At 48.6% G+C, this 12,611-nt stretch overlaps 1 protein-coding gene across 2 annotated transcripts in view; it reads left to right on the top strand.

The window, feature by feature from the left end:
• The window catches only part of fam120c (family with sequence similarity 120 member C), a 22,848-nt gene extending 10,237 nt beyond the window's left edge, over positions 1-12,611 (top strand). For both annotated transcript variants that reach the window (XM_084479667.1, XM_084479666.1), the window contains exons 13-17: positions 4,173-4,382; positions 4,972-5,212; positions 5,530-5,665; positions 5,809-5,872; positions 6,720-12,611. In XM_084479667.1, the coding sequence (XP_084335793.1) occupies positions 4,173-4,382; positions 4,972-5,212; positions 5,530-5,665; positions 5,809-5,872; positions 6,720-6,977 (909 nt within the window). In that variant the 3' untranslated portion in view covers positions 6,978-12,611. The remainder of the gene's footprint in view (positions 1-4,172; positions 4,383-4,971; positions 5,213-5,529; positions 5,666-5,808; positions 5,873-6,719) is intronic.

The following is a 12,611-nucleotide window of genomic DNA, read 5'->3' as shown; positions in this document are numbered from 1 at the left end:
TGAACTACAGCAGACCTCGAAATCGAATGTTAAACTAAATTGAACTCATTCTCACTATCGCTAGATTTCAGGGGTCAGTCAAACCTAGCAATTTTAAACAGCATTTTCTGTAAAATGCATCTCTGCAAGGCCTCTTTGGGCCATGCTTGGAGTCATGTAACATGGGAGCCGACCATCAGCGTTTACCAACACATCTCAATAAATAAGAATATTGGGGAAACTTCATTTCAATAATTAGGTGCCAAGCACAAAGTGCGAGGCAACCTATTGTAATTGTCAATGTTTTTATTTTTATTCCGACGCGTTTCACTTACACAGCCTACACCGATCGCACGCTTTTAATGAAACTTACTAGACTTGTAGAGGTTGACCCAGAATTATTACACTGATTTGCCCAAAGGTGGCGCTATACCAACTGTCCAAAAATGCAAACTTTGCACAAGCATATCTCGTAACCGGTTGGACCTACACTCATGAAACTTTGCTCACACATGCATATCCACATGCTGAACAAATATGCCTCAAGAACCTATGACTTCCGGTTCCCAGATTTTTCGCTATTTTGAATTTCGTTAAAAACAGTAGGATCCCAGGTTTTTTGACTTTGACAAAAATCCTAATTTGAAACTTTATATTATATAGCTTCATTACACCAAAAGTGAAATATTGCAAAGCTTTATTAGTTTTATTTGGATGATTTTGGTTTACAGATAATGAAAACCAAGAATTCAGTATCTCAGAAAATCTGAATATTGTGAAAAAGTTCCATGTTGTAAACTCAAGATCTCACACTCTAATCAGCTATTTAACTCAAAACACTTCTGGTTTCCTGAGCCTTTAAATGGTCTAGTCTGGTTCAGTAGACTTCACAATCAAGGGGGAGACTCCACAAGGAGGCTAAGCCTCAAAAGGTCATCGCTAAAGGGGCTGGCTGTTCACAGAGAGCTGTATCCAAGCATATTCACAGAGTTGAGCGGTAGGAGAAAGTATGGTAGAAGATAGTGCACAGAGGATAGCCGCTGCCCTGAGAGGATGATCTGAATTAATTAATATCTGAATTTGACAGCACTGAAAACCATTGGCATTTGTGAAGACCCCTGTAGCAAGTCTAGCTTCATGTATAAACTTTGGACAAAAGCAGAACATTGCTCCTCAGAGGACAGTTGTTGACCTTCTCTGACTGGGGTCCTAGCGTTACTCTCCCAGAAACCTGAGCTCAAACTGACTATGGGTAGGGCCGTTACCAGGTTATGGTAGGGCCGTTACCAGGTTATGGTAGGGCCGTTACCAGGTTATGGTAGGGCCGTTACCAGGTTATGGGTAGGGCCGTTACCAGGTTATGGTAGGGCCGTTACCAGGTTATGGTAGGGCCGTTACCAGGTTATGGTAAGGCCGTTACCAGGTTATGGTAGGGCCGTTACCAGGTTATGGGTAGGGCCGTTACCAGGTTATGGTAGGGCCGTTACCAGGTTATGGTAGGGCCGTTACCAGGTTATGGTAGGGCCGTTACAGGTTATAGGTAGGGTTGTTACAGGTTATAGGTAGGGCTGTTACAGGTTATAGGTAGGGCTGTTACAGGTTATAGGTAGGGCTGTTACAGGTTATAGGTAGGGCCGTTACCAGGTTATGGTAGGGCCGTTACAGGTTATAGGTAGGGCTGTTAACAGGTTATAGGTAGGGCTGTTACAGGTTATAGGTAGGGCTGTTACAGGTTATAGGTAGGGCTGTTACAGGTTATAGGTAGGGCTGTTACAGGTTATAGGTAGGGCCGTTACAGGTGGTGGGTAGGGCTGTTACAGGTTATAGGTAGGGCCGTTACCAAGTTATGGTAGGGCCGTTACAGGTTATAGGTAGGGCTGTTAACAGGTTATAGGTAGGGCTGTTACAGGTTATAGGTAGGGCTGTTACAGGTTATAGGTAGGGCTGTTACAGGTTATAGGTAGGGCCGTTACAGGTGGTGGGTAGGGCTGTTACAGGTTATAGGTAGGGCTGTTACAGGTGGTGGGTAGGGCTGTTACAGGTGGTGGGTAGGGCCATTACCAGGTTATGGTAGGGCCGTTACAGGTTATAGGTAGGGCTGTTACAGGTTATAGGTAGGGCTGTTACAGGTTATAGGTAGGGTTGTTACAGGTTATAGGTAGGGTTGTTACAGGTTATAGGTAGGGCCGTTACAGGTGGTGGGTAGGGCTGTTACAGGTTATAGGTAGGGCTGTTACAGGTTATAGGTAGGGCTGTTACAGGTGGTGGGTAGGGCTGTTACAGGTGGTGGGTAGGGCCGTTACAGGTGGTGGGTAGGGCTGTTACAGGTTATAGGTAGGGCTGTTACAGGTTATAGGTAGGGTTGTTACAGGTTATAGGTAGGGCTGTTACAGGTTATAGGTAGGGCTGTTACAGGTTATAGGTAGGGCTGTTACAGGTTATAGGTAGGGCCGTTACCAGGTTATGGTAGGGCCGTTACAGGTTATAGGTAGGGCTGTTAACAGGTTATAGGTAGGGCTGTTACAGGTTATAGGTAGGGCTGTTACAGGTTATAGGTAGGGCTGTTACAGGTTATAGGTAGGGCTGTTACAGGTTATAGGTAGGGCCGTTACAGGTGGTGGGTAGGGCTGTTACAGGTTATAGGTAGGGCCGTTACCAAGTTATGGTAGGGCCGTTACAGGTTATAGGTAGGGCTGTTAACAGGTTATAGGTAGGGCTGTTACAGGTTATAGGTAGGGCTGTTACAGGTTATAGGTAGGGCTGTTACAGGTTATAGGTAGGGCCGTTACAGGTGGTGGGTAGGGCTGTTACAGGTTATAGGTAGGGCTGTTACAGGTGGTGGGTAGGGCTGTTACAGGTGGTGGGTAGGGCCATTACCAGGTTATGGTAGGGCCGTTACAGGTTATAGGTAGGGCTGTTACAGGTTATAGGTAGGGCTGTTACAGGTTATAGGTAGGGTTGTTACAGGTTATAGGTAGGGTTGTTACAGGTTATAGGTAGGGCCGTTACAGGTGGTGGGTAGGGCTGTTACAGGTTATAGGTAGGGCTGTTACAGGTTATAGGTAGGGCTGTTACAGGTGGTGGGTAGGGCTGTTACAGGTGGTGGGTAGGGCCGTTACAGGTGGTGGGTAGGGCTGTTACAGGTTATAGGTAGGGCTGTTACAGGTTATAGGTAGGGTTGTTACAGGTTATAGGTAGGGCTGTTACAGGTTATAGGTAGGGCTGTTACAGGTGGTGGGTAGGGCTGTTACAGGTGGTGGGTAGGGCTGTTACAGGTGGTGGGTAGGGCCGTTACAGGTGGTGGGTAGGGCTGTTACAGGTTATAGGTAGGGCTGTTACAGGTTATAGGTAGGGTTGTTACAGGTTATAGGTAGGGTTGTTACAGGTTATAGGTAGGGCCGTTACAGGTGGTGGGTAGGGCTGTTACAGGTTATAGGTAGGGCTGTTACAGGTTATAGGTAGGGCTGTTACAGGTTATAGGTAGGGCTGTTACAGGTTATAGGTAGGGCTGTTACAGGTGGTGGGTAGGGCTGTTACAGGTGGTGGGTAGGGCCGTTACAGGTGGTGGGTAGGGCTGTTACAGGTTATAGGTAGGGCTGTTACAGGTTATAGGTAGGGCTGTTACAGGTTATAGGTAGGGCTGTTACAGGTGGTGGGTAGGGCTGTTACAGGTTATAGGTAGGGCTGTTACAGGTTATAGGTAGGGCTGTTACAGGTGGTGGGTAGGGCTGTTACAGGTTATGGGTAGGGCTGTTACAGGTTATAGGTAGGGCCGTTACAGGTGGTGGGTAGGGCTGTTACAGGTTATGGGTAGGGCTGTTACAGGTTATAGGTAGGGCCGTTAGAGGTGGTGGGTAGGGCTGTTACAGGTGGTGGGTAGGGCCGTTACAGGTGGTGGGTAGGGCCGTTACAGGTGGTGGGTAGGGCCGTTACAGGTGGTGGGTAGGGCCGTTACAGGTGGTGGGTAGGGCCGTTACAGGTGGTGGGTAGGGCCGTTACAGGTGGTGGGTAGGGCCGTTACAGGTGGTGGGTAGGGCCGTTACAGGTGGTGGGTAGGGCCGTTACAGGTGGTGGGTAGGGCCGTTACAGGTGGTGGGTAGGGCCGTTACAGGTGGTGGGTAGGGCTGTTACAGGTGGTGGCTGTGCTGCAGTGGTGCTCCGGTCAGTGTAACGTGTTCCTGTTGCGGCTGCAGGTGGAGAAGGTGGACGCCCGCGGGGTACAGCTGGCCTCTCTGTTCATGGCGGGCGTTGACACAGCGCTCTTTGTCAACGATGTGTGTGGCCAGCCGTTGCCGTGGGAACACTGCTGCCCATGGGGCTTCTTCGACGGCAAACTTTTCCAGAGCAAACTGGCGCGGGCGGCGCGGGACAGGGCTGCGCTGCTGGACATGTGTGAGGGCCAGGTAGGACCGTGTGTTGTTCCTCTACGTCACACCGCTGGCCCTGATTGGTCACGCGCTAGCTGCAAAGAATGGCTCACAAGGAGATCAAATACTTAGTTAGATATATATTAGTGGTGTAACGTGGCGACACGCAAATTCGTACCAAATTTTTCAGTACGGGTCTAACGGTTCGATGCACGTTTAATTTCGGTACGTACCAATTAAAAAAAACAACAACAAAAAAAAGGTTTTATTGATTATCACACTCTATGACTGTCTTGTCCTGTCCTGATGTTTTGTGTTGAGGACCACAATGGAAATAAGTCCTGGACTTTATTGTGTTTTTATCCTCAATTGTATTTGATGTCTTTCCATTTGTGTAAGGCATTTGTTTGATACAATTGAATAAATCAAATCAAAATCAAATCCAAAAAAGATTGTTAAATAAAAAAAATTGCTGAACCGGGACTTAAAAACTGAGGTACGTACTGAATCGTGACTTTAGTGTATCGTTAGACCCCTACTATATATCTAGAGTTATTTCTTGGTCTTTGCTGTGTGTGTTCTGACTGGGTGGTCAGGCTGCTGATGCTCAGTGCTCCTCCTGCAGGAGGAGTTGGTGTCCAGGGTGGACAAGATGCGTCAGGCCATCCTGGAGGGCATCAACCTGTCACGGCCGCCTCCACCTCCTCCTCCCCTCCCGCCCCCCGCCTTCCTGCCACCCACCATGGTCCCCCCCTTCTACCCCATTCCACCCCTCTACCCGCCCCGCCCGATGGGCAACATGCCCCCGCACCACCACCCGCACCACCCCCACCACCCTGCACAGCACCGGCCCCGAGCCTTCCCAGGTACACACTCATGTGTGGTAGAAGCCATGCTCAAGCATCAACGCCCTGACAGGTGACGTGGTCCCCGGGGTGGGGGTGAACACTGAACATGGCAGCAAGAATGGAAAGATGAAATGTTTATTGAACACAAACGGGAAACAGGTTGATTAGAATCTGCATGAACCTCGGCTAATGCATTGAGCAACCATTCTAGGAATTGTCTTTAGTCCTTTCAAGAGCTATCTAGGCTTTCAAGTATATTTCCTGCGTTCATCCAGGTTTCTTAACCTGAGTTTAATTCCCAGAGTGCTGCTGTGCTGCTGTGTTGTTCACCACAGGTCTGCAGTCCATCCCCCCTCAAGGAGGGAAGTTGGAGATAGCCGGCATGGTGGTGGGTCAGTGGGCGGGGAACAAACCCATCCGTGGGAGAGGGGGGTTCAACATGCAGGTGGTGTCTGTGGGAGCAGGCAAAGGGTAGGTGCCAACGTCCCCACGGTTATTTTCTGAGCTTTAAGGATTGAATGTCAGATGTGAGTGCTGGTCTTCTAACCCCCTACACATTGGGTGGTGCTTTTTCACATGTACTTACTGACATGTTTTGGTCCTCTTCACCACAGACGGGGAAAGGAGGTTCCAGCAAAACTACGGGGAGGAAAAAAAGCTACTGCCAATAGACCACAGGTAAACACGGCGCAGCTGTCTGGCCCCCCTGCTCCTACCCTCTTGACTGTTGCCTTGATTGACTCTGCCATCGCCGTGGAAGGAGGTTCTCTGTGGGCCTGAAGGGCCAGTAGTTGGTTTGTGGTTCAAGTTATCCGCTCTGAGGAGCGAGGAGCCCCCAGATCTCAGTTCTGTTGTTTAAAAGGTGTTTCCTTCCTCCATCATACTGCTCTGACCTCTGACCCTCCTCTCTGACCTCTGACCCTCCTCTCTGACCTCTGACCCTCCTCTCTGACCTCTGACCCTCCTCTCTGACCTCTGACCTCCTCCCTGACCTCCTCTCTGACCTCCTCTCTCCTCCCTGACCTCCTCTCTCCTCCCTGACCTCCTCTCTCCTCTCTGACCTCCTCTCTCCTCTCTGACCTCCTCTCTCCTCCCTGACCTCCTCTCTCCTCTCTGACCTCCTCCCTGACCTCCTCTCTCCTCTCCTCTCTCCTCCCTGACCTCCTCTCTCCTCTCTCCTCCCTGACCTCCTCTCTCCTCTCTCCTCTCTCCTCCCTGACCTCCTCTCTCCTCTCCTCTCTCCTCTCTCCTCCCTGACCTCCTCTCTCCTCTCTCCTCTCCTCTCTCCTCTCTCCTCCCTGACCTCCTCTCTCCTCTCTCCTCCCTGACCTCCTCTCTCCTCTCTCCTCCCTGACCTCCTCTCTCCTCTCTCCTCCCTGACCTCCTCTCTCCTCTCTCCTCTCTCCTCCCTGACCTCCTCTCCTCTCTCCTCTCTCCTCCCTGACCTCCTCTCTCCTCTCTCCTCCCTGACCTCCTCTCTCCTCTCTCCTCCCTGACCTCCTCTCTCCTCTCTCCTCCCCTCCAGACGTCCTCGTCTCCTCCAGCAGGCGGTCCCCTGAAGCCCTCGGAGGAGGCGGACTTGACCCCAGAGGCGCCGACTCAGCAGCTGAATGGCAGCCCATCAGCATCTGCCATTGGCCAGTCCCTGGACCTGGCCCCCCTGGCCCAGCCAACCCCATGTGCCTTAGCCAGCAGAGACAACCAATCAGAGGGGGTGGAGGTGGAGGCCCCCTGTTGCCTTGACAACTGCCCGTCAGACGGCGCACTACAGAAGGAGGAGTGACGTGTCCTCCCAGGATGCACTGGTTCTGTGGGGAGTGATCTGTGTTCGACTGCCTTTCCCTGTTTTGTAGACCTCTGTCCCTGCTCAGCACACGCGCCCAGAGGAGGGGGGACGCCCCCCTCCGCCCCCCGCCGCCCGGCGGGGCGGGGCCGGCCTCTGGGCCGTCCCCACTTCAGTTTCTCATGTGCTTCTACATTATTTTCTAAACCGGTTTTAGCCGTGAATCTATACGCCCACTCAAGAGATATTCCCCGACGCCCCCCCGCCCCGCGCAACACTTTGAAATAGAATGAGCTTTAAGCCCCGCGGCCGAGCCGTCACACACGGGCCCCTCTGACGACCAGCCCCTGCACCAGGGCTCCCAGGACTCATTTGGACTTTATTTGAGTGATCCCACTTTGCACACACGAGTGTTTTAAGCTTTCGTGGCGACGGTGAACTGTGATTGGCTTTGGTTTCTATGACGACAGCATCTCGGCTTGTTGGGTTTTTAGACGTGCTGGTAGTTCATCAACTACCTCAAAGGTCTGTCCTGTGTGTGTGTTCAGAGTCTCACTCTGAACATGAGCTGGAGGTTTAAAAAAAGGTCTTTACCTCAACAAGCCCACGTGCTGTTGACACACCGCGCCCTCGCTGCCCGGGGCCCGGCCCCTCAGGGCCCCTCGCTGCAGGGCCCGGCCCCTCAGGGCCCCTCGCTGCCCGGTGGGCCGGGCCCCTCAGGGCCCCTCGCTGCAGGGCCCGGCCCCTCAGGGCCCCTCAGGGCGCCGGGCCCACCGGGCAGGGCCCCTCGCTGCAGGGCGCCCTGTGAGGGGTTCGCCACACCGCTGAACACATAGCTTGCTAGCATGCAGCTAACTACTTTGCCCTTTTTAATTGGCTTTGTTACTTGAGCACTTCTGCGCCAACATTGTATTGGTTTCCTACTTTACATTGACCAATGTAGCATAGCCTAGCGCTTAGTTTTGCAGAAGGACCTGACAAATTTATGCACCTTAAGCCCTCAAGTACGAAAGGTCTTCACCTTATCCCCTAAAATAGCGCATTTCAATGTTGAACCTGCCCTTTGCCCTACTTAGAAAAAAAAGCTTTGATTGTATCTCCCAACAGAGAGCACTTATTATTGTATTTTCTTGTGAGGAATTTGAATCAGCCCTGAACTCGTGTTGGAGGGCCGTCCCCTACGCTTAGATAAATCATTACTGGTAGACCTACGTGTTACGGTAGAGATCTATTGGAGAGATGTCGAATGTGAACAGAGTGGTTTCTAATGAAGGAGCACTTTGTTGTAAAAAATAAAATACACATACATATATATATATAGATATATATGTGCATATATATATATATATATATATATATATATATATATATATATATATCTCACAGCCACACTGGACAGTCCTCTACCAGTCGAGAGAAATATTCCTAAAACTCCAAGGCACCTTCTGGAATGAAGGCCACGTTATAATCCTGCTGTCCAGAGAGTAGATGAAATGTGATGCTAGGCAAAGCTAGCTTGCATGTCCACAAAATAACCGATTTATACTTTGCAATCAACCCTGAGACTCGGCATGAAGAGTAAACACGGATTGCTTAAAGTTTCAGACAAAGAAGAGCCAAAATGTTCTTTCCTACCAGGCCAGTGGCTGGCATGCGATACTAAAGCGCTGATGGTGGGCGTCGCCCTGGCGATACCGAGAGCCATTGCACAGCAGCGCTCGGCGGGTCCCTTGAGGTCGGCAGCAGACCCTTGTGCCGGTCTGGGCCTCTCGAGTCAGGACCCCAGCGGTCGGGATGTGTGTCACGTGACCGGAGGGAGGCCAGCGCGCTCACCTCTGTTCCTCCACTCAGTCTGAGACTCTTCAGATTCTATATTCTTTTATCAGAGCACTTATGTTTGTAGAGGATAAAATATGTCCCCCAAAGTAGGTTTGACCAGACGGGCAACATGTTGACCTAAGCCGCTGTTTGTAGTACTGTGTTTCAAACATTAATGGCAGTAGATCGACATACTGGCTCAGACATGCAGACAATTAGAAAAGGATTCATATGAACTCGATAGGCAAGTCAACAAGAAGCACCTTATTTTCTTACCGTCTTGATGACTTACGCACTCAAGTTCCACAAAATCGACTAAAGAACCCTGACATTGTTGAAGGAAGGAAGACGCCGTGTTTAAACTCAAAATCAATAGTCTATCGATTACTCACCCTGCATAGCCTGGGGTCTTGAGGAAAAAGGTTTCACTTGCATTGTTTAGTGGAGAATAGTCCTCCTTAAATGTCTTCATACCTTTCTAATACAACTGGCTGGGGGTGATTCTCGACCAGCAGCCCATTGGCAGAACCTCTAAGGATGACCCATCACTCCTGCTGCAAAATGATTTCCTATCCATCCGTAGATCACTCCATGCTTATGAAGCAGGAGTGTGATGGGGGGGGGGGGGGGGGGGTAATTCAGCTGTTTGTTTGAGATTGATCCCTAATCCACTTCCATTGTTATCAACCTCCATGAGCAAGTGGAAGTGCAACCTTTTTCTTGAACCATTCCAGTAGACAGACATTTTTGGGTGTTGTATTTATTTCAGTAGTCACGTCCGACATCCTATGTTATACAACAGAAACGCTATAGCGCCAGGCTGGTGACCCAGCGATGGCAAAGGCTGGCTGTCCGTGCAGGGCTAGGCCTCCGTTAGGCCGGCCTCCGTTTCTTTCACCAACACCAAATGAAATCCAAGGTTTCAAATATCGTAGCCGTTCATGGTAGGGATTTATCATAGATGATGAGATGTTCTCAGATGATGCACAGGCCACTGTGTCTGAATCTTTACAGAACTCTGAACCAAGGAATACAAGGCTAGAGAATATATCAACTAGCCAAAGAACTGTCTAGAAATACTATGAGTCTTGTACTTGACTGCTTTCAACATTTTGAGATTAGTACAAGTATGTGTTTTCAACGATGCACGCTAGGAGATGACTTGTTTTCCTGTGCGAGCCAGGTCTTCTGGTTGACGATTCCCGCTTGTGACTCGCTCGCCAGAGGACAGAATTACACACATACGCACCCGCACAAACTCACACACACACATAGTACATCACACAGACACACACACAGCTTAGCGTTCACAGATCCTGTTGAAATGGGGTACGTTCGCCTTTGATGCTGAAGTGAGAGCAGCTTCAGGTCCCAGTGGTGAAACTGTCTGTTCATCAGATCACTTGGTAACGCAGTTAGTGAAAGTGGTACCATCACACAAACACACACACACACACACACCAAGACATAATCATACATACAATAGACAAAATACACAATGCATAGATGTTATACCCTAAGTTACACACTAGCTAGTATGGATTTAAAAATCGATTCAATACATGACGTAGTGTCCCTTTTTAGTCCTCATCTTAGTGATCTAGCTATTTGATCAGTGACATTTTTTTTTATGCTTGTAATCCTAAAACCTTCTCACCACGCCCCCGTTCTTATCTCCCCTCCTCATTCTCTACCCAGTTGTTTTAATATCAAACTTTCCCCTTCTCTCTTCAGTCTTTCCCCCTAGATTACACCATTCAAATAGTCTCACATAGGCACACACGGTTACTGATTTAAATTGCAGTCACACTCAATTCACAACCCCTCTTCTCAAACCTATACCATGTTTCCACGTCTTCTCCCTCTCTGCCTGTCCTCTAGCCCTAGGACCGTTTCTATTGGCTGTTTTCTTTCTCTTTGGGCTGCCCCGCCCCTTAATCAACCCAACTAACGGTAAAGGTTATATTAACATTGATAATCAGTTTCTATATGTATCTAGCCAGTCTGAAAAAAAGGAAAAAAAATCTAAACTGTTTTATTCAATTGTGTAAACGTGTTTTCTTACTATTTTTAATGTTATTACATCTTCTAATCCTACCATTGCTTCAGTTAGTACTGAAATACGCTTAGCCAACCTAGAGATTTGAACTGTAACGATTGCGATTTTCCTTAAACTGTATTTTGTATGGCATCTTTAGACCACCTCACCGCTATTATGTGCGTAAGTATTGCCCGTTTGAATTGAAAATCGATGTCTGCACACTATGTTTAATTCTCATATTATCCCTTATAGCAATTTCATGGTCAACCCATTCTCAAAGCTGAACTCTGTGCCCTTGTACATACCAGTTGTACATACCAGTTACACACCCCATCTGAACACCTGAGTACCAAAGTATAGCCCCTCCCCCTGCCCACCACCCCTGACAGACGGTATGCCCTCCAGACATTGTTTTTAAGATTTTATAATGGAAACAGACAAGACAGAGGACAGGAGAATGTGTGTTTGTAGATTGTGTAGGATAGGAGAGTTTTAATTTGCCACATTTGATAACATGACAAAGACCAGTTGCACCACATGTGAGTGCTGTCCACAATAGCGATTGGTGATGAGTGAAGATTTTGGGTCAAACAAATCTTTCTCTTGCCTGCCCACACACACATTGGTACGATCTTCAGTGGGCGGTCTAGAGAGCTGTGTGAATCTCTGTAAAAGTTGACATTAGATCTTAAACAAAATTCCTTGCATTTGTAAAGGATAAGGTCCCCCGCTGTAGTTCTGTTTATGTTGGTAGAGTTCAGCACTCAGCAGTACGCCAGCGTCCTGCTGGCGGACATTATACCAAAATACAGATTTCCGTCTTTTAGCAGTCCTATTGATCTCAAAGCTGGAAAACGTAAACCTATAAAGTATATGTTGATATTCATCTGAGGAGATGATCCCCTTTTTGGTCTTTTTTTTTTATTTACCATTGACCTGGTATTCCATTTAGCAAAACACACTTTCCTCGGGCCGCACCTTACATTGACATCAATCTGAATGTGTGAGACCTTCCTACCTCCAGGCTGAGGGAAAGAGCCAATGGTGGCGGGGCAGCTTGGTGCTGCCTCCCAGGACCAGGGGCACTGCCCCGATGGCACAAAGCACTCCGCCCTGCCTGATCTGAGGGACTCTTTTACCAGGGAAGAGAGACAAATGTCCCAGAAAAGTACAAGTATTGCATTCAATTTGAGAAGAGGCAACCCTGTTGTCCGAGAGCCCCTTCAGCTCCACTCGAGGACGTTGTAACTGTCATTCTCTGTGCCGTCTCACAAATTGCCCCTTTTAGCAAATCTCCTGATACTGTCTGTCTCCCTGTACTTCTGCGCCCTCTCAAATCGACCAACCCCAACCTAATTTTGTCCCCCTTTGGGTCTCAAGTTGATCATTGTGAGCCATCCGTTGTAATGTGTATCACGCCTTCAACAGTGTACCAATTCATATACTTCAATAACTAGGGCCACCTAAATTGACCTGTGCTGTGCAGCAAAAACGGTTTAAGAAATTATTCATATTATAGGATTATTATCATTATCGCTGTTATGATTATGGTTGGTATAATTTGTCATCATTGTTAGCATTATGGAAGCACCAGACTGTTTGTAGAGAGGCAAGAAAGAAGGAAGCTTTTTTTTTATTTTATTATTCGTCTGGCTGTTGGTGGTCTGATCTCACAGAGAGGGGAGGATGGCTCAGAAAGAGACAAGGATGGCAGTCGGGTTTGTACTGGTTGGGAAATGACTTACAGTGCTGAAATAAAATTTATTCTTTTAGTA

This window comes from Micromesistius poutassou, assembly GCF_964030765.1.
Source record: "Micromesistius poutassou genome assembly, chromosome: 15".
Lineage (NCBI taxonomy): Eukaryota > Metazoa > Chordata > Actinopteri > Gadiformes > Gadidae > Micromesistius > Micromesistius poutassou.
This window is presented reverse-complemented; position numbering and strand designations above follow the sequence as displayed.